At 36.9% G+C, this 24,316-nt stretch overlaps 5 protein-coding genes and 1 pseudogene across 6 annotated transcripts in view; all 6 read left to right on the forward strand.

Annotated features, from left to right (window-relative positions):
• pfkfb1 (6-phosphofructo-2-kinase/fructose-2,6-biphosphatase 1) overlaps positions 1-24,316 on the forward strand; it is a 137,739-nt gene that overhangs the window by 64,928 nt on the left and 48,495 nt on the right. The gene's annotated exons all lie outside the window — the stretch shown is intronic.
• LOC103152510 (P2Y purinoceptor 1-like) lies at positions 1,169-4,023 on the forward strand. The gene is made up of 2 exons (XM_016661132.1): positions 1,169-2,021; positions 2,127-4,023. Exon 2 carries the CDS (start codon positions 2,657-2,659, stop codon positions 3,689-3,691), a length of 1,035 nt encoding a protein of 344 aa, XP_016516618.1. The 5' UTR covers positions 1,169-2,021; positions 2,127-2,656; the 3' UTR covers positions 3,692-4,023.
• Positions 5,642-7,459, forward strand: LOC107833038 (P2Y purinoceptor 1-like; annotated as a pseudogene).
• On the forward strand, positions 10,182-13,607 carry LOC103152488 (P2Y purinoceptor 1-like). Its single transcript, XM_007572960.2, has 4 exons — positions 10,182-11,652; positions 12,762-12,840; positions 12,940-12,992; positions 13,332-13,607. The coding sequence occupies exon 1, from the start codon at positions 10,379-10,381 to the stop codon at positions 11,333-11,335; it is 957 nt and encodes a 318-aa protein (XP_007573022.1). The 5' UTR covers positions 10,182-10,378; the 3' UTR covers positions 11,336-11,652; positions 12,762-12,840; positions 12,940-12,992; positions 13,332-13,607.
• Positions 14,787-15,990, forward strand: LOC103152489 (P2Y purinoceptor 1-like). Its single transcript, XM_007572961.2, has one exon. The coding sequence runs from the start codon at positions 14,958-14,960 to the stop codon at positions 15,846-15,848; it is 891 nt and encodes a 296-aa protein (XP_007573023.1). The 5' UTR covers positions 14,787-14,957; the 3' UTR covers positions 15,849-15,990.
• The window catches only part of LOC107833035 (P2Y purinoceptor 1-like), a 7,216-nt gene continuing 970 nt past the window's right edge, over positions 18,071-24,316 (forward strand). Inside the window, exon 1 of the mRNA XM_016661125.1 lies at positions 18,071-18,182. Coding sequence (XP_016516611.1) covers positions 18,071-18,182 — 112 coding nt within the window. The remainder of the gene's footprint in view (positions 18,183-24,316) is intronic.

Raw genomic sequence — 24,316 nt, forward strand, 5'->3', positions numbered from 1 at the left:
CTAAAACCAGGAAGATAGAGCACATAACACCAGTTTTAAAGTCCCTACCCTGGCTCCCTGTAGCTCAAAGAATAGACTTTAAAATTGTTAAGTTTATAAATCACTGAATGGTTTAGCACCACAATACATTAAAGATCTGTTATCGCTGTACCAACCGTCTAGACCCCTCAGATCTTCTGGTTCTGGGGATGCAGAGCAGACCAGAACCAGAAGATCTGAGGGGTCTAGACGGTTGGTACAGCAATAACAGATCTTTAATGTATTGTGGTGCTAAACCATTCAGTGATTTATAAACTAACAGTATTTTAAAGTCTATTCTTTGAGCTACAGGGAGCCAGTGTAGGGACTTTAAAACTGGTGTTATGTGCTCTATCTTCCTGGTTTTAGTGAGAACGTGAGCAACAGCGTTCTGGATCAGCTGCAGCTGTTTGATTGATTTATTAGTCAGACCTGTGAAGATGCTGTTGCAGTAATCAATGCGGCTAAAGATAAATGCATGGATGAGTTTCTCTAGATCGTGCTGAGACATAAGTCCTCTAATCCTAGAGATGTTCTTCAGGTGATAGAAGGCCGACTTTGTGACTATCTTAATGTGGCTCTGAAGGTTCAGGTCAGAGTCCATCACTACTCCCAGGGTTCGGGCCTGATTGCTGGTTTTCAGATGTAATAACTGAAGCTGTGGATTGATTCTAGTTCGCTTCTCTTTAGGTTCAAAGATAATAACTTCAGTTTTGTTTCTGTTCAGCTGGAGAAAGTTGTGGCACATCCTCACATTGATCTGTTCTAAGCATCTATTCAGTGATTGGATGGGTTCACCTGAAGACAGCCATGAGTTTACTATTTGGATCAGATCTTTAGCAACAACAGGCAGGACTTTCAGAAATGTGTGGGTAGGACATCCAGACAGCAGGATCTGGAGCTTAATTGACTTATAATTTCCTCTAGGGTTTTATAATGAAGTAGTTGAAATTGGGTAATTTTTCCTGCCTTTGTTTTGTTTGGGCACAGCATTGGTACTGGCTTTGGAGTGAATGTGCAGATTAATCCTCTGATCTTTTGAATTTTCTCTGAAAAGAAACTGGAGTACTTGTTGCAGGCGGCATTAGATTGAAGTTCAGGTGGTAACGTCACAGGAGGATTTTTAAGCCTGTCAACAGTAGCAAATAAACCTCGAACATTGTTAATGTTTTTGTTTATGACATCTGCAAAGAAAGCCTCCCTTGCATGTTTTAGTGTTGTGTGATAGTTACGTAGTCTTTATTTGTAGATGTCATAATAAAAGTGAAGTTGAGTTTTACGCCATTTCTGTTCGGCCCTACGGCAGAGTTGTCTTGCAGATTGAACTGTTTGTGCATTTCTCCATGGAGATTTCTTTCTACCAGTCACAACCTTCACTTTAATGGGTGCAATGTAATCAATGATATCTGAAAGTTTGCACTGAAAATCATCTACCAACTTATCTACATCATTATAGCTTAAGGGCGAGGAAGAAGAGTAGATTTGATTAAATGTTTCTGCTGTGTTTTCTGTGAAAGTACATTTTGTGTTAGTAGCTTTTTGTCCAAGTGGGTTAACGGATAAAGAACTGTCAAAGATAACAGCAAAGTGATCCGACAGGCCGACATCTGTTTCTGAAACATTGGAAATATTCACACCCTTACTGATAACCAGGTCCAGTGTGTGTCCATGAGTGTGTGTTGCTTGTTTGACATTTTGTGTTAAACCAAAACTCTCTAATATATTACAGAGCTTTTTTGCCCCTCAGCCTTGGGGGTTGTCAACATGAATGTTGAAATCACCGACAATTATTAAACAATCATAATCAATGCATATGAGAGATAGAAGTTCATTCAAGTCTGTAAAGAAATTTTCCACATATGTTGGAGTTTTGTATAAAGTTGGTGTCAAAGTTCGTTTGTGGCCTTTTACCTCAATTCCAAGATACTCAAAAGACGTCATGCTCTGCACAAACATGGTCATTATGGAAGAGAGGCAAGAAGAAAGACATCAGACTGAAAGTCGTTTAATTTCTTGTTTATTATATTTATGTTGTAGGTCAGATATCTGAAATGTCACACTGCTTACTAGAAAATCAGTGGAATTTGCTCGTCATGCTCAGTAACTAGACTAATTACTTTTAGCAGAATGAGCTGTTAAAAATAGATTTCTGTCTTTTATGTATTCCAACACTAAATAAGCTTTTGCTAAAATAGATTTTAATGTGAGATTGATTTAATAAGAATTAGTGTGTCATGAGTGCACACAAACACATTATTGAACTCTTCTCTTGTACTTGGATTTTGAAGATGGAATTTTTAATTCAGGAGAAGTTGTTTCTTTGAATTATACCTCAGAAATTCAGATTTTTCAAGACTTCTGAAAACGACTTGATTTGTGTTTGTTTGTCTTTATACCAGCCGTTATGGGGCAGCAGCATGATCTGTTAAAGTGTTGGGCTTGAAGCCAATTTTAGTTGTGAAACCAGACTTCTCGGAAAGTTAACACCCACATACGGGTTAGGTTTGATATGCTATTAAGCTGTAACACACAGGATGTTGGGTTTGTCTGTGGCTTAACTAAAGTTTAAAAACTAAGCGGTTTAGGTTGTTTTCTTACTTTCTATCTTCATTTTGTGAGCAGAGCCTCAGAGAAGGACATGCGGGACTTGTTACTGGAAGACAAAATGACTGCAGCCAACTGCACAAAGGAAGCTAACCTTTCTAAAGATGCAGTGCTCCTGCCTACTTTTTACATCTTGGTATTTGTTGTTGTGGTAGTCATTAATGCATGTGGAACGAGGTGTTTGGTGCGTAACTGGAAGAAACATCGGATTATTAACATCTTTATTATTAACCTTGGACTAGCAAACCTGTTGTATATTCTCACTCACCCCTTTATAATCGATCTCTACCTTAAAGGGAACAAGTGGGACTTTGGACAATTTTTCTGCAAGGTAACAAGATTCTGCTTTAAACTGAATTTATATGGCAGCATTGGATTCCTCGCATGTATCAGTGTGTACCGGTACCTGTCCATCGTCCATCCAATGAAAGTGATGGGGAAAATAACTACGACTCACTCTGTGGTCATCTCAGTCCTGGTGTGGATTCTGGCGAGTGTTGGAAGTCTTCCAGACGTGATCTACCCCAAACAATCAGGGAACACCACTGAATCCAAGGAATGTCTTCCTGCCACTGATAAAGATCACATTGAGGAATACTTTTACTACAACCTCACCTGGACAGTCTTTGGATTCTGCATCCCTTTCATCATCATTGCGGGCTGCTATGGTCATGTGACTCTTGTTATTTGCCGCTCAAATACGATGACGAAGGAAATGAAACAACAACTCTTAAAACTGTTGGTTGTTTTGATTGTTCTCTTTTCGCTTTGTTACACACCCTACCATGTTTTGAAGAACCTCAGTGTGTATGCCAAAGTTCGTTGTTGCAGTGGAGAGTGCCCCAATTGGTATGATAATGTCTCTATAGCACGTTATGTAAGTCGCGGTCTTGTGAGCCTGAACAGTGCTCTTAACCCGCTGGTTAACATGTGTGTTTCTGAGGACATGGGTGCTCAGTTCAGGCAGCAACTGCAGGAATATCGAGAAATGTTCAGTCGCTGTTTCAAGCTGAAGTCCAGCTCTGAACCAGTACCACAGGCTGAGAAAGAGGCTGAACCTGCTTTGTGACATGTTTTTTTTCTTTCTTTTTTGTAAAACTGACCATGTCATGAGTGACATTTTTGTACAGTTCTCTATGCTTTGTATTTGTCTATCTTTTTTAATCTTTGTCAGATGCCATAAGATTAATAATTAAATAAAAAAATTAAGCGATGTTTAATTTAAGTGTCATTGTCACTGCTGTACTGGAATAATATTATAAGAATTGTGAATTTTATTTTAACCAATTTTAATGATTTTGTAAAAATGATTTTAGACCCTAACTGCACATGTCAAACATATAAATACAGTTTTTTTTTTTATCTTTTTTCTTGCAGATTTTTTCTGTTTTTTCTTTATTTCAAATTGTGATACACATAATAATAAAATCCTGAGTAAAAACAACATGCAGGTTTCAAATGATTTTTGTATTAAAATAGAAAGAAACATCATCCTTTGTGAAAAAGTTATTTTCCTTCCAAACCCCAAAAAAACTGGATTGTTTTCATTTCCTGGGTGGCAGCTAGTCCTATCTACGGTGGTCCTGGATTTTTAATCTGGCCTTTTAATCGTGGTATAAAGTTTTTGGCCCATTCCTCTCTATACATTTGTTATGATGTGGTTGCATGGGATGGAGTTTAGCAAGATTTTAGCTCAGAATTTGACAATACCACTCTAAATTATTTTTTTAGATTTAATATTTAGACTTTAAAAGTTGGTTTGCTATGACAGTAAAAAAAAATCCTACTTTGTGGACTTGGATTATTGTCCTGCTGCATAATTGAAGTGTATTAATGTTTAAGATCACAAACTGATTGCTGGACATTCTCCTTAAAGACGTCCTTAAATTACCATTACTTATAGTTTCCATAAACAGTTTTGTTATTCTCAGTCAGAGTGATTCATATGATCACTTGTCTTTAGTTTGATTGTAATATTTATAATATTTAACTTTGCGCTATCTGAAAAATTCCAACAGTCTCTGAAAGGGGAGATGTTGCGCTTTCCAGCCAATATCAGGTCACCCTGCTTGTAACTATTAGTCATGCTTTGCACAAACATGGTTATTATGTAAGAGAGGCAAGAAGAAAGACATCAGACTGAAAATCATCTAATTTCTTGTTTATCATATTTATGTTGTAGGTCAGATTTCTGAAATGTCACACTGCTTACTAGAAAACCAGTGGAATTTGCTCGTCATGCTCAGTAACTAATTACTTTTAGCAGACTGAGCTGTTAAAAATAAATTTCTGTCTTTTATGTATTCCAACACTAAATAAGCTTTTGCTAAAATAGGTTTTAAAGTATATTATGCAACACTGATTTAATAAGAAATGGTGTGACTTGAGTGCACGCAAACACATTATTGAACTCTTCACTTATACTTGGATTTTTAAGCTGGAATTTTTAATGCAGGTGAAGTAGGTCAGAAATTCTGTTTTTTAAGACATTTGAAAATAATTTCATTGAATTGTGTCTTTTAAACTGGAATTTCATCAATCAATCAATCAATAATCAATCAATCAATCAAATTTTATTTGTATAGCACATTTCAGCAGCAAGGCATTTCAAAGTGCTTTACATAATTAAAATAAAAACAGCATGTGACATTGAATAAACAATAAGAGAGAGATTTTAAGAAAAAGAAACAGTGAGAAAGAGAAATAAAAAGAAATTAAAGTAAAGATAAAGAGATAAAAAAAATGTGCTAGCTTTTATCTGGAATCAGCATGATATGTTAAAATGTTGAGCTGGTAGCCAACTTTAGTTGTGAAACCAGACTTCTCGGAAAGTTAACATCCACATATAGGTTAGGTTTGATGTGCTATTAAGCTTTAACACACAGGATGTTGGGCTTGTCTGTGGCTTAACTGATGGTCAAGGACAAAGCTATTTAGGTTGTTTTCTTACTTTCTATCTACATTTTGTGAGTGAGTCTCAGAAGAGAAGTGCAGACAGGACTTGTTTCTGAAAGACAACATGACTGTAACCAACTGTACCCTGGAAGATGAATTTCCCAATAACGATAAAGTCCTGCCTGCTTTGTCCATCTTGATATTTGTTGTTGTTCTGGTCATCAATGCATTGGGAGCAAGGTGTTTGGTGCGTAACTGGAAAAAACATCAGATTATTAAAGTCTTTGTTATTAACCTTGGACTAGTGAACCTGTTGTATATTCTCTCTCTCAACCCTTACTAATCCATTACTACCTTGAAGGATACAGGTGGAAACTTGGAGAGTCTTTCTGTCAGGTAACAAGGTTCTGCTTTAAACTGAATTTATACAGCAGCATCGGATTCCTCACATGTATCAGTGTGTACCGGTACCTGTCCATTGTCCATCCAATGAAAGTAATGGGGAAATTAACTGCTACTTACTCTGTGGTCATCTCTGTTGTGGTGTGGATTCTGGCGTGTGTTGGAAGTCTTCCAGATGCAATCTACCCCAAACTTCAAATTAATGGCGCCAGAAAACTATGTTTTGCTGCAACGCTTCACGGGAAAATTGCAGAATACCGAATCTACAGCCTCAGCTGGACAATCTTCTGATTCTGCATCCCCTTTGTCATCATTGCAGGCTGCTATGGACATGTGACTCTTATTTGCTGCTCAAATATGATGAAAAAGGACATGAAAGGACAAATCTTAAAACTCCTGCTTATTTTGATTCTTCTCGCTTTGTTACACACCCTACCATGTTTTAAAGAACCTCAGTCTGCATGCCAAATCTCTATTATGAGGGAAACTGCCCCCAATGGTATCATGGAGTCTTTCTTGCACATGTTGTAAGTCGTGGTCTTGTGGGCCTGAACAATGCTCTTAACCCGCTGGTTTACATGTGTGTTAATGAGGACATGAGTGCTCAGTTCAGGCAGCTGCTGCAGCGATGTGGACAGATGTTCAGTTGTTTCAAGCTGAAATCCAGCTCTCAGCCAGTACCACACACTGAGGAAGAAGCTGAAAGTGCTTTATGACATTTTTTTTTTTAATTGACCATAACATGAGTGAAATTTTTGTTCAGTTCAGTATCCTTTGTATTTGTCTAATTTGACTCTTCCTGTCATGTTGGGGTCTAACTTTCTAACCCACATGCAGATCAACTCCAGAGACCGAGAATGATTTAAGTGATTTATTACAACAAAAATGGCAAATAAACACAGGAAAACAATCCGGGTCCGTTTGGACTGGAACTCAGGTCAACTATGAGAGAAAACAGACGGTAAGTTTGAGGTCGTGGGAAATTGGAGATGGTGCTGGTGGCGATCTTACCTCCAATCGGGAGGAAAAAGGACTGGGGGGAAATCCAGTGGAATCCGGAGTCCGATTGAGGTAGGATTGCGGGCTGCGGCGGCGTTGAAGGACGGACAGGTAAGTCTGGGAGCTTGAACTGTTTCTGCTCGGAGGGAGACTGCCGATCTGTAGGTCCAGACGATCTTTGGCAGTATCTGCTTTCTCCAGCACTTCACAGGACAACCAGCTGTAAACAGTCAGAGACACAAGAGGGTCAGAATTCTGGAAGAGACCAGAAAGAATTGACCAGAGGTAAGCCTGTACCATAACTGGCTAACAATCTGGCAGGGAAGTGTCGGCAGCCTCCTCTAGTTATACAGCTCCTGATGGCAGAACAGTTAGTAGGTCTGCAGACGTCCTCAGGTGGAACAAAGCCTCCGGCGCCCTCTGGTGGATGAAACGGCTCCAGATCCCAACACTTCCTGCCACATGCTAGAAATTAGTAATTAAATAAGAAGTTAAGCAAACAAATTTAGTTGTCAGTGCTGTACTGCTGTAACAATTTTAGAATTGTGAATTTTATTTTAACCAATTTTAATAATTTTTTTTCTTGTGATATATGACCCTATCTTCATATGGTCAAAATGATAAATACAGTTTTTGAATCTTTTTAATCGTCTTGCATATTTTTATTGTTTTTTTTTTCATTTTTTTTTTCAAATTGTGATCATCTAACACGTAATAATAAAATGTAATAAAAGACAAAGTCCTGAGTAAAAACAAAATACAGGTTTCAAATGATCTTGTATTAAAATAGAAAGAAACATTATCCTGTGTGAAAAGGTTCTTTCCTTCCAAACCCCCCAAAACTGATTTGTCTTCATTTCCTATGTGGCAGTTACTTCTATCTATGGTGGTGCTGGATTATTAATCTGACCTTTTAATCAGGGTCTAGAGTTTTTGGCCCATTCTTTTTAAAATATGTTATAATGTGGCATCATTGAATGAGGTTAAGCAAGATCTTAGCTCAGAATTTGACAAGGACAATTTCTTATTACTTTTTGATATTAAAAGTTGGGTTGGGTTGCTATGACAGTAATGGATTATTGTCCTGCTGAAAAATTGAAGTTTATTCATGGTGAAGTTCACAAATTGATTGCTAGAAGTTATCATTCAAGATTTCCTGAAATGAGAAATAATTACTGGTACTGATAGTTTCTATGAACAGGTTGTCCAAACATGCTGCCAACTCCTGCTTCCCCACCATCGTGTTGTTGTAATGCAACTGTTTTTTCCTCCTCAAATAGATAAACACGTTTTCCTTTTTACATGTAGGGGCAAGAATTTTCTTGCATATCATGCTTAGTTGGCAGACTATTCCCCAATATTTATTCCACCTTTGTTTTTGGGAAGTAGCTCCTTGTCAGGGAACTGAGTTGTTTTTGTCTCTGTGGTTTTTTTCTTTGTTGGTGACGCTGCAGGTTTCCACTGAAAGGCGGGGCTGGGCAGTAATGCCTCCCAGTAATGCCAGATTGAGCGGCTTTTGAACACCTTGAGCTGGAAAAAGTAGCTTTAGGTGGATTGTAACAATTTGGACTGGGTTTTACAACATTTTGTTGATTTTTAGAAACTGTTCATAGAAAAAATATTTTGAAATTGTTATTATGTTGCAGTACAAGAATGAAATATGAATCTGCATGAGTGGAAATGAACAGTTGTCTATTGCAGTTGCCTTTTTCATGCAACATGCCTATTGTATTTTCAAGTTTGGGGGTTTGACTTTCCAAGTCAGGATTCCACAAAAAAAAATCAACTTCTACTGTTGATACAATCTCTGAAATCAACTGCTTACTAGAAAACCAATAGGATTTGCAGTACTCTAAAACAGATTTTTTTTACAGTACATTGTGTGACACTGATTTAATAAGAAATAAGGTGTCATGAGTTAACACAAACACATTATTGAACTCTTCACTTATACTTGAATTTTTCAGCTGGAATTTTAAATTCAGGGGGTTTTGCTGTTTCTCTGATATAGATTTCAGAAATACAGATTTTTTCCCCAAGACATTTGAAAAAGATTGTCTGTCTGTTTTGTCTGTTTGTCTTTCTTCTGTGTTCTAGCTGTTCTGTGGAAGCAGCAGGATCTGTTAAGATGTTGGGCTGGAAGCCAACTTTAGCTGTCAAACTACAGTGGAACTTTATCTGTTCCACTGCACAGTGACTTGCAAAAATGTTCACACCCCTCGAACTTTTCCATATTTTGTTATATTACAACAAAAACCAACACAATTTAGTATACAATGTGCAGCAAAACATTTTACAAATAAAAAACTGAAAAGTGCAATGTTCAGATATAGTCAGCCCACTTTTCTCTGAGTGCAAATAATTGCCTTCAGAAGTGCCCTGATGGCTGCTAATGGCTAAAGAGAGTCCACCTGTGTGTAGTCTAATCTCAGTACAAATACAGCTACTTGCTCTGTGACGACCTCAGAGGTTAGTGAAGAGAATATTGGGGAGAAAACGGCATGATGAAGCCCAAGGAACACACCAGATGGGTCAGAGATAAAGTTGAGGAGAAGTTTAAAACAGGCTTAGGCTATAAAAAGATTTCCCATGCTCTGATGAAAGAGTACGATACAAGTGTAAACCTACCAAGACTAGCCTGTCCACCTAAACTTACAGGCCGAACAAGGAGAGCACTGATCAGAGATGGAGCCAAGAGGCCACTGGACGAAATACAGAGATCCACAGGACAACTATTAGTCATTCACTGCACAAATGTGTCTTTATGGAAGAGAGGCAAGAAGAAAGACATCGAAAGGAAAATTAACAAATTTCTTGTTAGCTTAGTATATTTCTATTGTAGGTCAGATCTCTGAAATATCACATTGCCTACTAGAAAATGAGTGGAATTTGCTCGTCATGCTCAGTAACCAGACTAATTACTTTTAGCAGTATGAGCCGTTAACAATAGATTTATGTGTCCTTTACTTATTCCATCACTCAATACGGTTTTGCTAAAAGAGGTTTTAATGTACATTGTGTGACACTGAAACACATTATTAAACTTTTCACTTGGATTGAATTTTTAAGCTGGAATTTTTAATGCAGGGGAAGTTGGTGTCAAAAATTCAGATTATTTTCACGACATCTGAAAATGACTTATTCATTGATTTGTGTTTGTCTTTCTTTTATGTACCAGCTGTTATGTCGAAGCAGCATTATCTGTTAAAATGTTGGGCTGGAAGCCAACATTAGTCGTGAAACCACTCGTCTTCTCTGATTCAAAGTTAACGCCCTCTTAGAGTTCAGGTATTTTCTGTGCTGTTATGTTGCTTTTATCAGAAACATTGTTGGGCTTGTCTGCGGCTCCACTGATGTTCAAGAAGGGAGCTTTCTAGGTGCTTTGCTTACTTTCTATCCTCCTGTTGTGAGCAGAGCCTCAGAAGAGAAGGACAGACGAGACTTGTTTCTGGAAGCCAAAATGAATACAACCAACTGTACTGAACCGAAGAAGGAGGAATTTATGAATACACTTCTGACTACTCTTTACATCTTGGTTTTTGTTGTTGGATTGCTACTGAATTTATGTGGAATGAAGTCTTTGCTACACAACTGGAAGAAACTTAGGATTATTACCATCCTTGTTCTTAACCTTGAAGTAGCAGACATGTTGTATCTGCTGACTCACCCATTTCTTGTGTACTACATTAATAAGAATGACTGGATCTTTGGAAAAGGATTCTGCTTGGTAGCAAGATTCTGCTTCTACCTGAATTTATACGGCAGCATTGGATTTCTCACCTGTATCAGTGTGTACCGGTACCTGGCTGTTGTTCATCCATTGAGAACGATGGGGAGATTAGCTACAACTCACTCTGTGGTCATCTCAGTTGTGATGTGGATTCTGGCGAGTGTCATAAGTTTTCCAGACTTGTCATTCCCCAAATATTCAGAGAACTCTTCAGCGTGTTATGATACAACTGATTCAGACAATGTTGAGAAATACCTGACCTACAGCCTCTGCTGGACGTTCATTGGATTCTGCATCCCTTTTATCGTCATTGTGGGCTGCTATGGACATGTGATTGTTGTGATCTCCTGCTCAAATATGATGAAGAACCAGAAACAACAAATCTTAAAGCTGTTGGTTTTTTTGATTCTTTTATTTACTTTTTGTTATGCACCCTTCCATGTTTTCAAGAACCTCAATCTGTATTCCAGAGTTTTGATTAAGCAGAAGGAATGTCGTACGTGGATTAATGGAGTATATAATGCACGTATTGTAAGTTTTGGTCTTGTGAGCCTGAATAGTGCTGTTAACCCGCTGGTTTACCTGTGTGTTTCTGAGGACATGGATACTCAGTTCAGGCAGCTGCTGCAGGGATGTCAACCGATGTTCAGTTGTTTCAAGCTGAAGTCCAGCTCTGAGCCAGTGTGAGGAAGAAGCTGAAAGTGTCATGATTCGTGTTTCTGTGTGTTTATTTTTTCAGTCCCGTTTTCCTGTAGTCTCTGTCCTGTCCTCCCGTTGATTGTTTCCCAGGTGTGTCTCATCCCCTTGATTACCCCGTGTGTATTTAAACCCACCTGTTGTCCTTGTCTCTCGTTGGATCCTTGTCGTAGGTCGTGTGATGCCTGTTTCTCCGTGCTGTTCCCTGGAAATCATCATTAAATTCATCATTTTCACATACATCCTGAGTCTGCCTGCGTCCGCGTCCTCACCTCAACAAACCACATCATGACAGAAAGTGCTTTATGGTAATATTTCTTTTTAAATTGACCATGTCATGATTGAAATTTGTGGTCTGTTCTGTTTGCTTTTATTTGGTTAATTGGTTAACTTGTTTACTTTCAGAGATTCTAGAAAATTAATAATTAAATAAGAACTTAAGCGAAACTATTCTCCCTTGCAAGTGAGTTTCACTTCACGGGACGGGGGTTGAACCGACTTGTTTCTAGGAGTCAAAATTAATAAAACCAGCAGTGCATTAAATGATGAATTATCTGAAAAAACTACTGCCTACTATTTACCTTTTGGTATACATTATTTGTAGCAACAGGTGGATAAAGCATTTGCAGCACAACTTTCTATTTTACAGATGGTCTACATATGGCCAAAATAGGACAGTTTTATCATGAGTGCAACTTCAAAGTGGAGAAAAAAGTTAATTTTTAAAATATAATAAGGATGTTGTAACAAACACACTGCTAGTATTGAATTTGTCTTGTTTAAAGTGGATTCATTTCACAGGACGAAAAATGGGATTTTCGGCAGCTATTGACACCTTGTTCTGCCGTGCGCATGGAGATTGAGGGCTTTCGGCAAGAGGTTTTTGTCGGAGTCGAGCACTGCCAAAAATGCTGTGTGTCCGTGTTCCCCTATCGCCCCCCCCTCCCTTGTGCCTAGCAGAGGTTTTCGTATTTAAATGAGTGCTGAGTGCCATGCAAATGCAAATCAACTGTTGAGCATCGCCTTTTGACTCCTATTTATTTTGTAGCTAACCCTTGTTACCATAAAGAACCCTTGTTCACCATAAAGACGTATGTTTGGAGAAAGAATATTAAAACAATCTATCTTATCCATTAAAATATATATTACATGTGTGTTAGGAGCACTGAAAAACTTAGTTTTGGTTGAATTGATGATATAAAAGAATATGCATGATTGCATACAGTAGACTTTTGTGAAACGTGATCTTACTTTGACATTCCTCTTATCTGAAGATTTATCTTGTGATGGGAGGAATTGCACAACTTAATCAAAAATGATAAAAAACATGTTCCAGAGTGGTTCATTGAGAAAGCGATAGATTTGCTACAATCTTTTTTTTTTTTTTATTTTACATTTATTTCCACAGACTCCACAGAATGGGAGTCACATTTGTGTCAATCAGACTCTTCAGGAACGTCCTGATATCCGTGACGAGGACAGAGATGCAACTGTGTGTGAGTATCTACTATTTTAGAATGTTGTTTTATGCTTCAATATTTATGTGCAAAATGTAATTATGCTATGTATTGACAATGCACAAAAATGTTTTCCAGCTGCATCCAGGACCTACTGCCAGTCATCTGGATGTAGCTAAATAAAGATGCAGGTAAGATTTATTACTAATCTAGAGATGTCACAATTCCTTGAGTGATTAAAGCACTGTGATTTATTAAAATCCATCAAAGCAAATTATCTGCCTCAGAGTTTGTTGAACTATGTTTTGCTATTTATTACCAACTGCTTTTAATTATTTTTTCTTCCAAGTGTTTTCTCTTTTTCATTAGTTTTTATTTTTTTGTAAGAATGTATTGTGTTTTTTTTTGTTTTTGTTTTTATGTCTCATGTGTGCATACTAAGCTGAAAGTTGCCAAACAATTTCACTGTAGTTTCATAATGACTAAAAGATGCCTGTAGCTCATAATGATTGTCTGTTCTGTATTAACAGCTGATGGAAGAAGGCAGAGAGTACTGGCAGCAGAGGAGGTGGCATTCTGGGAGGATGGCAGCTATGAGGCGGTGTCAGGATGGACCCCAAGTTCCTCCAACCAGGAGCTCAGTGACATCAGGATTACATTACAGAAAGAGACGTCAGGTCTATGCTGCAGGAGAGATGTTGGGCCTGTCCTGAACGCAGCATAATGTTTGGACAAAAAAAACACTGCCAGATGGTCCAGAAATGGACAAGCATTTATATCTTATTTTGTGTGCAAACAGTAAAAAATAAAATGAAATAAAGATAAAAAAAAAACTTCTTTGTCTCTTTTATGTTCCTCATATATGAACATGTTGCATATAAGCAATATCAAATGCTTATACAATACAGCATTTATTTTTATATAGATTTTTTAAAATACAACATTAAAAATATTAATGATTGGGGCAGGGTTTATTTATAAAGTCATAAGTGCTGTCCAATGGGCAGCACATCAACCAATCACATGTCAATGGTGAACTGTGATGTCATTGTTTTTCATCCAATGACTGAGAATCCACGTGGGTCTGCTGAAGTGCCTTTGCATATGCTAGGGCTATTCGTATGCCAAGTAGAGTCGTTAACACCTCCTGCTCCCCCGCGCCGCCACTTCCCCCCTCCAAGGATTCCGCATTCGACAGAATTCGACTCCCATGACTGAAAACGTAGACTGTCGATTGCTGATATCTGTCGCTGATGAGCTGAGTTTGCGTCAGAAATAGGATGTTATGAGTGCAAATAAACACATTATTGAACTCTTCCTGAATTTTTAAACTAGATTTCTAAATTCAAGGGTTATGGCTGTTTCTCTGATTTGCACGTCAGAAATTCTGATCTAGACAATTTCATTCATTGAATTGTATCCGTTTTTCTTATCTATGCCAGTCATTATGTGGAAACAGCATGATCTGTTAAGATTTTAGACCTGAGGCCAACTTTACCAGACTTATTTTCAAGGAATCAAAGTTATCGACCACATACAGTTCAAGCATTTTATCTGCTACTACAGCAGTCTGTAAAAAAAATAATTCACTGGTATTTGCATTTCTCTAAGCATGGCAAATAAGGAAAACAGAAATAAATGGCATGGATTTTATTCAATTTCCAACATTCCTTGAAAATACTCAATAGAAGACTTGGATTCAAATAATCTGCTATTTTCACCATACATTCCAGATTATATCCATCAGCTACTTTTCAACTCAATGTCAGCTTAAACCACACGGGTTTATGTTTAGAATATTCCTTTCAGTTTATCTGCTACTTCTACTATGGTGATTCCTATCTTGTTTAAATAAAATGTCGGTAAACGGGTTTTGCTGTCTTTGAGTTTCAAATCTATAAAACCTGAGCTAACTGTTTGCACTGGCAGCTGTACAAGCAGCATAACTTTAACTCAAGGAGGAAGTTATTCAGGTTGTTTTTGTTACTCTGTTTTCATTTTGCAAGCAGCGCCTCAGAGAAGGGCAGACAAGACGTGTTTCTGGAAGATAACATGAATAAAATGAACTGCACACTGGATAGGTTATTTGAACAGAGAGTCCTGCCTGCTCTTTACATTTTGTTTTTGTTGTTGGATTGGTCCTGAATGTATGGGGAATGATATCTTTGCTGCATAACTGGAACAAACGTCGGAGTATTAACATCTTTGTTCTTAACCTTGGACTAGCAGACATGTTGTATCTGCTGACTCACCCCTTTCTCATCATTTACTACCTTAATGAAACTAAATGGACCTTTGGAGAAGGATTCTGCTTGGTAACAAGATTCTGCTTCAACCTGAACTTATACGGCAGCATTGGATTCCTCACCTGTATATGTGTGTACCGGTACTTGGCTGTTGTCCATCCAATGAAAGTAATGGGAAAATTAACTACGACTCACTCTGTGGTCATCTCCATCCTGGTGTGGATTCTGGTGAATGTTGAAAGTTCTCCAGACATGTTGTTCCCAAAACATTCAGGGAATAAGACCGAACGATGTTTTGATACGACTAGTTCAAAAAACGTTACGGCATACTTGAACTACAGCCTCAGCTGGACATTCTTTGGATTCTGCATCCCTTTCGCCATCATTGTGGGTTGCTACAGACATGTGACTGTTGTTGTTTGCCGCTCAGATACAATAAAAAATGTCACAAAACAACAGATTTTTAAGCTGATGGTTTTTTTGATTCTTCTCTTCTCTCTTTGTTATGCACCTTACCATGTTTTCAAGAACCTCAATCTGTATTCCAGAGTTCTGAAAAATCTGAGCAAATGCGCCGCATGGGATTCTGGGGTTTATGTTGCCCGTCAGGCAAGCCGCGGTGTTGTGAGCCTGAACAGTGCTCTTAACCCGCTGATTTACCTTCATGTAGATGAAGATATGGGTGTTCAGTTTAGGCTGCTGCTGCAGGGATGTCGACAGATTTTCAGTCGTTCGTTCAAACTGAAATCCAGCTTTGTGTCTGTACCACAGACTGAGCAAGACGTTGAACGTGCTTTATGACAGCAGGCGGTTTTCTGTTAAACCGTCCATGTTTCCAATGTTTCACTTCTACATGTTGACTCTTGTTGAAATCAAGCCAAACTAGTTTCACCGTCACTGCTGTACGGGAATAACAGTTTATGTATATATATACAGACACACAAACACACTCATCAGTTGTCCTGCTCAGTTGCTCTGATGTCACTACCTGGAATTGGCTTCGCCAAGCCAGGATGTTTGAGTTGTCACAATTCTTAAGTATTTGCCTTTTGTTTTCGGCAGAAGTACGTAGTAGCTAATAGCTTTTACTTTGTTACATTTACTTAGGTAACATTTTGGGAAAATACTTTTTACTTTTACTTGAGTAATATTACTATGAAGTATCACTCGTCTTACTTGAGTAAATCTTTTTTGAGACATTTGAATGTGAAAACTTTACAGTAAACACTACATTGTCACTGGAAATTCTTTACCCTGTGTTATATTGAAGAAATTATTTGGAAAAGTGTTTTTTTTTTGTTTTTTTTATTTTTATTTAATGTTTTTATTTAACTACTTCATAGTTTCTGCCACAATACTTTTTGTCTGCCTGATGATATCATTTTAAAATATTAAATCAGATGTTCTTGTCAGTTGCTTAGTACTTGAATAGGCCTTTTTACCAAATGTTTTTTTTTTACTTTCACTTGAGTAACTTCCTAGGTAGATAGTAATTACTTTTACTGTTTCAGTAATTCATGCTTCATAGTTTCTGCCATATTGATTCGCTCCTTAAGGTATTTTTTCATAGTTCATTTGCAGAATATTCTTCTTACATTAACCTTTAACACTGGTTAAAGTGGCTGACATGAGGATTTGTATATATACGTGTGTGTGTGTGATCTGTTAGCAGAAAATAAAGAAATACACAAATAATAAACAAATAAAAAACATTATTTGTGTGAAATAATTGTCTTCACAGCACGAATAGGTGACATACTTTTCAGCATTTGCCATATTTAACTGTCAGCACCACAACAGCATATTAACAATTTACTGTAACCATTACTCATAGCAACAGAAAATTATTTATAACAACATGAGGCAACGGCCAAAAAAACAGCCAAAAAACAAACATTGGCATTAGTAACATTAGAACAATAATCACCTACTCTAATGGTTAGATTCATAAACAACACATGATGAATATAGCAGTAAAACGTTAAACAACACTTACTTCCTTTCATGAATACATCAGTGTAAATAGGTCCAGGCGATACTCAGACATCCACTCACACTGATCCCAGTCTTTCTAACATTATAGTGTTCACTTTCCCAAATATTTTTCTTCCTTAAATTTTTTTTAAAATAAATATATGCAGAGAAAATTTGTGGTCATTGAAGAAAAACACAATTTTATTTCTGTTTGGGTCTTAAAAGAAAATAAAAATGTAAAACATTTACAAAAAGAGAATTGGTACAATAAAACATTACTGGAACTTTAATGACCATTTGATGCAGGATTCTTTTCCACACAAAAACAAAGAGGAAAAAATACTGCGTTTGTTACATCTATATTTTAGGTTTTGAACTGTTTAAGTCAAATTATTAGGAGGTGTTGGAGGAGGTCCATAGAGCTACTTACGGGTCCGGATCCTCAGGTTTCAGATCCATGCTCTAGTTGCTGATGTGTACAGTTAGAGCACTTTGGATACAGACTGACAGGCTGCACAACTGTACGGCTGTACGTATGCGAGGCATATTGATGGGGAAACAGATTGTTGTAAGACATATTAAAACACCAGAAAAAGAACAGATGTTACACCAAAGGACATTACTTTTTCACAGCCCTCTTCAGGTAAACTCATAGATGTTCTGTCAAATTTAGTTCTGGGCTTATGCCAGGCCATCCAACTGACAGGAAAGGGTCTTGAGGTAATTTTTAATTAAGGAGATAATTGTGGTTACTGCTAAACTTGAGTTCAAGGAGGGAGTTAAGTTGTTTTCGTCGACTCCATCTTCATTTTGTAAGAGGAGCCTCAGAGGAGAAGAGCTGAACTGGCTTTTTGATTCTTCTCTTCTCATTTTGTTATGCACCCTACCATGTTTTCAAGAACCTCAGCCTGTATTCCAGAGTTTTAATTAGTGAGGGAACATGCCCCGAATGGGACTCTGGAGTCTTCAATACTCGCTATGTAAGCCGTGGTCTTGTGAGTCTGAACAGTGCTCTTAACCCGCCGGTTTACCTGTATGTATATGAGGAAATGGTCGATCAGTTCAAACAGCTGCTGCAGAGTGGTCGACAGATTTTCAGCCACTCTTTCAAGCTGAAATCCAGCTTTGTGTTTGTACCAAAGACTGAGGAAGAAGCTGAAAGTGCTTTATGACATACAACAAGAAGTTTTTTGTTAAACTGACCATGCCATGAATTAAATTGTTGTTCAGTTCTGCATGTTTTGTATTCTTCTAACTCGTTGACCATTGTTGCCACATAGTAAAAAAAAATCATAATTAAATCCTAAATCAAACTACTAGTGTTATTGATTTTGCTGCTTTTTTTGGAATAATGCATAAATATGTGAGGATGTGAAATCCAGTTCAGTATACAGTCTATTTTTACCCATCTGAATTTATTTATTTATTTTTTTGTTCTTGTCCTCACACAATCAAAATTATGAATGCAGGTGTTTGAAAAAGTATTTCTCCCCTTGCATGTTTCTTCTGTTACTTTTTTTTGTCATCGATCTTTGATGTTTGATCACGACAATCAACAAAAATTTTTTATGTTTTAGCTTGATCTCGGTGTTTTCTTAGAGAAAAAAAAATTCTGTCTTGCAACCAAACTTTTTGTCCAGAAATATGAATAAAATAGGAGATTTTGTTGCTTAAACACAACCAGCAGTTTGAGAAATGTCTTCTCAGCCGCTTGTCATCCTCACTCACCAGTTTGAGTCTATTCATTCTGTACAATTACTGGTCTTTTTCTTCATTGTGTCATGGAGTAAAAAATATATTTTTCATAAATTCACACCATCATGACTGATACCTTTATGCAACTGAGTTTTTTGAATCCTTTGTAACTTTTTCATCTTTATCTTTGTTACGTCTCCAGATGGTGCTTAGGAAATGATGGGGATATAACAATAAATGATGTTCTGGGAAGAATGAAAAGCCAACAGACAGGAAAATAGCAAATTAATGGAGTTTATTAGTAAGTAAATAATAATGTGGCTTGAGCCTCCCAAAAGAAAAAGTTAATTTAACACCTTTACTTTCCAAACAAGAGTAAATTTGCAACCTAAGATACTCCTCAAAAATAAGTGAGATCTCTAAACCACACAGTAAATGCCTCTGCCAAACAAGCCAAAATGGATGAGTGGAGGAGTGAGAAAAGAAACACACTCAGTGCTGCATGTTAAAATCTGAAGGAAACAAATAAGCAAAGGTTAGGAAAATTCCTGCGAAAACAGCTAGCTGTTCTTATTTCAGGTTAATCATATTCACTGTGTTTAATGACAGGCGTAAACTCAGTACTGAAACTGGATGAAAAGGTGGTTGAACAAGGTGTTGTGTGTGCAAAGTCATGCTAACAGGTTATTGCAGCTTTTTTTTTCATCTTCTCCCCCAACCAGTTTGTTCATATTTCAGTTTAGCCGCAGGACTCCTGGCAACACTTGTCCAACATCTACATCAGCACTCACTGTACTGCACATGTTGCCTGAAAGCAGCCAGCAAGAATACATTATCCTAACTTCACAGTTAGGCTAATAAAATTATTTATAGCTCACAGCTAGCACAGATCACCTCTCTTCGCACGGCTCCCCTACTGCAGATGTCGGAGGTTTTCTTTTCAGTACATCTGTGTATCTTGCACTGCGTTCTGTTTAGTCTGCTGCTCTTTTGATTTCTGATGGTTTAGTTTAACACCTGTCTTGATGGCTGCAGACCCATGTTCATTCCCTTTACTTGTGACCAAAATAAGAAGAAATTATAAATTCTTGGGGCTTTTAATGCATATTTACAATTTTAGAAAATCCCTGTGGATGTGTTTGTTTTATTTAGAGGGTCTCTAATTGCATTAAAGTGCCAGTAATACGCATAAAAAACTCAATTAATACTCAGAAAAATGAAGAAATGCTGTAAGCTGTAATTATTTTTGATAAAAACAGCACATTGTAAGTACACTCTCTTTAGTAGGAGAAATTGGCATGGACATTTGCATGGATGGAATGGTAACTTTTTAAACATTAGTCAGTTGTGAGTGACATTTTTACCAGTAATGTAAAGAGTTGAGAAGGAGGACTTTAGCAATTAAACAATTATTAATATGCCCATTGAATCAGATAGTAACCGTTTTATGCATTTAATTTTATATTAAGATAATCTTGACCATGTTGTGCTAGTCCTTGGCCTGCAGTGGGCTGCTGCATGAATGAGACTTAAACATTGGATGTATGCAAACCTTTTGTTTTGCTGTCTGCAGCCTTGCTGAAGGATTCATCACAATGTGTCACATTAAATCACTTAAACATTTTGTATTAAAAATATTTCAAATATGTCCTGAATTTACACATTTTGTCTGACAAAAACTTACAGGAACTAAGTTAACTGTGTCTCACAGGTAGGATCTTGACTTCACAAACTTCTCCAAATATATTTAATCACTGAGTAAATATATTTGGCCTGTTAGGATCTCAGACCACAGATTATATAAATAACCCATTTCATGCATAGCGGACAGTGGACAGCCAAAAGCCGTTTTCTTGTGAATATGTGAGTTTTTATTTTGTAAATGCACACAGACCACTAAAGTGAACACAAGTGCATCATGCAATACACTGGCATCTACTGGCCATCCACTGCAAGTGAAAGAAAATTTAGTTAAATCCAATATGGCAGACAGATGAAAAAGGATGCCGACCATCTCAGGAATATCCAGTCCCTCCTTCTAGTGTAGAAAACTCTTGCAGGTAAAAAAAATATTGTGACATCAAGCAACCCCTAAAGACTAATACTACCGATGTATTTTCCAAATAACAACTTTGAATTTGGAGAAATTACAACTGATCACCTGTCCACTGAAGTGGATGGCATACATTAGTGGCAATATTTTGACAGGTATTTATTGATGTCATTGCTCTGACTGTAGATCTACAATATGCACCATTACCAGCAAATATTTTGGCTGTAAAAACATTGACTTATATTTTAGTTCTTACCTTGAATATTTAAGGAGAAAAGTCAATTGTTGCCATTTTAATTTGTAACAAAGTTAGGCTTTATTGTGGTTCTTAAAATAACTATTTTTATTTATATTTGAATGTTTACATCTTTCTAAGATGACCATGATGGACAGAGTGACTTTAAAGACCAATACATTAAAACCCTTCTCTTATATTCTTTTTAACTAGTTGAAACCTTTAATATAATGTGTGTTGTTCTTTGACAAAAGCTGAAACACAATAGTTCGCTTTCCTTATATCCAAGAAAATTGGCATAGTAGCTTAATATTTAGTTCTGCGTACATTACCCGTAAACGTAATATTCAGCTACCTAAATCAGAATTTAATATCTAGTTCGTAAGCTAAATACTTAGCTTGCTAAATAAATATTTTGTTTGAAACTGTGGTATTTACCAATGGATGAATAACATTGTGATAATATGACTGAAAAATGAACCTCCATTGTTTTCTCTATCAACAGGCTAAATTACCCAAATTATTGCTGGTAATCTGTGACTGTGTAATTTTATAGCATGTTGGAGATTATCCTTTCTCCAGCTTGGTTGGAGATGTAACGTATGAGGTTCAAGAAGAGTCAGCGAGTTGAAATCAATACATCGCTGATCCAGCGCCAGGTTTCCTTAGGGGAAAAACCTCCGCCTTCTGTCTAAGGTCCTGATGTCATTTCCTTAATTTATGTGTGTATACACGTGCATGCGTGTGCAGGCATGTGTGTGTGTGCTTCCACGGCCCGGTCCCAATACTCAGGCTGCACCCTACGCCTCTCGATGAAGTGTGGACTCGGTTGAAATGCACATAAAGGTTTGAGTGCGCAGGTGTGCAAAAATGTGAGAATCGAGACAGTACGCACCGTGACGTAACTTTGAGATCCAAAATGGCTCGACTGGTCGCTGCTTAGGCATTTGTGCTGCTAAAAAGTACAAATATAACAATAAAAATATTTTAAATGTACTTTAAAGGTATTTTTGCTTTCCAAAGTCATCGCTGGATTTATATTACAGTTCAAATTTGTTTTATGACTTGTCGAATGCAGAACAAAATTCAATGGAATGACACATGTTTAGTAGATTGAAACAAAAATTATTTCAATACTTTTGAAAGCTGATTTTTTTTCTTATTTTTTGCAACAGACCCAGCTTGCACCTGTGAACATTGCCATATTTCCAAAATGGCAGAAAATATACATTAAAATGTACAAATGTTCAATTTAACAGTCTGCGATTTGACTAATTAGAAACATGATTACATATTCAGCTGTTACTCGGAAAAACAAAAAACTATTTTATGCAGCTATAATGATTGCTGATGAAAGACTGGCATTAGCCTGCGTGTTCACACAATTGGAAAAAATTTATATTACAACAATAGTTTTTTTATTTTTACTATACCTAATGTGTATTTTTACACAATGAAGTGAGATTTTTTTCCCCATTTAACTGGAGATTTTTGCATGGAAACCTTGCAACCTTTTGCTGCTGCTGCTTTCTTTTTTCTCCATTCAGATGTTTTTATTGCTGAAAATTCTGCAGCTCTATTGGTTTTGTTGCTGCAGCATATATGTATTATGTATCCTGCACGCGCACCCATCCACACGGCTGTTACTATTGAACCAAAACAAAAGAATGCATTATTGTGGTATACATGATTTACTCAACAGTTGCTCTGCATTGTTCTCCATTTTTAATCATTTCTATTTATTTATTTATTTTTGTATTTCTTTCACTTTCAAACGAATAAAGTCTGCTCAACAACTGTAATAACAACAAGCCTACACTAGCCAGATCTGGACAGGATATTGCAGTTACATGCACAACCAAATCTGCCTGCGGGTAGGCAGGGCATCAAAAGAAAGTTATTTAGGGCGTGTTTTCCCGGTTCCCGGTGAAGGGCTGAAAGGACTTGTTTCTGAAAGACAAAATGAATACATCCAACTACTCTCGACCCAATACGAAATTATATGAACATACAATTCTAATACATGACAATACTAATACATATAATACATATAAATAATTTGGTTTAAACACAAAGTATTACTCAGTTTTACATGGCAACCCCACTGACAAGGCCCCAAGCTATTTCTAATCTTTACTCTGAAATTTTTTGGAACTGAAAGTATTCAACCAGTATAGCATTGGATCTCTTCAAAAACAAAAAAGAAGCTCCTTACTGTTTTTTTTTGGTTGAGAGCTTATTTTTGCCCTAATTTTATAAAGTTACTGTATCATTTTTGTTTTTGAATAACTTCATTTCTAACTAAAAACTGCATTGTTTCCAACTGCCTTCTCTCTTCATTACCAGACCTTATTTATTGTGTGAAACCGGACCAACGGGGGACATAATGGTGTAAATTACTCAGAACAATTGAGGAGATAATTGAACTCAGTGAAACTCAGGAACAACCCAAGAACAAAAAAACCTTTAATGTAATTGAAACTGATGGAGGACCAGAGCCAACATTCATAGTAAGGCCATCTTGTCACTAGTATGCAATTAGTCAATAATTCCTCAGTTGATGTAAAAGTACTTGTTCCATTGGCATATTATTTCATTTATAAGAAGACATTTATCCCATGTCATATGTTAATATTCCAGTAGAACTCGTATTTTATCAATATTAAGGAATTATTTACTAAAAACAAGCTTATTTCAAGTGTACTAAGATATTTACAGTAGAACCTAGACCAAAAAATAAGATTTTGTTTTTGCAGTGCACCTGTTCTTTTGTTTTATCTGAAATGATGAATTAAAAATTACTTGTCATTTTTAAGGGCTTTGCTACAAAGGTCATATGTCATTTCCAGGTTTTATTATAATGAATCATTTGCACTTCTTAATTTCTCTTTCACTTCCAAAGAAGTAAAATCTGCACCATAACTTAGTGTGATAAGACTCTCTAGACAGGTTTGGACAGGGTGTTGTAGTTTTTTTTCTTTTTCTTTTTTTTTTACATGCACAGCTATATCCGCCTACAACTAGGCGGGGCTTCAAAAAGGAAGTTATTTAGGAGTGTTTTCTTTCAGTTTATATTCATCTGTGAGCAGAGCCTCAGAGGAGAAGGGCTGATATCATTTGTTTCTGAAAGACAAAATGAATAATACCAGTTGTCCTCAACCAGATAAGAAGAAATTATTTGAACATATAATTCTGCCAACTCTTCACATCTTGGTGTTTATTGTTGGACTGATTGCTAATGGATGGGGATTCAACTCTTTGCGGCGCAACTGGAGGAAACTGGGGAATATCAACATCTATGTCCTAAATCTT

The sequence above is a fragment of the Poecilia formosa genome, unplaced genomic scaffold, assembly GCF_000485575.1.
Source record: "Poecilia formosa unplaced genomic scaffold, Poecilia_formosa-5.1.2 Scaffold312, whole genome shotgun sequence".
Taxonomy (NCBI): domain Eukaryota; kingdom Metazoa; phylum Chordata; class Actinopteri; order Cyprinodontiformes; family Poeciliidae; genus Poecilia; species Poecilia formosa.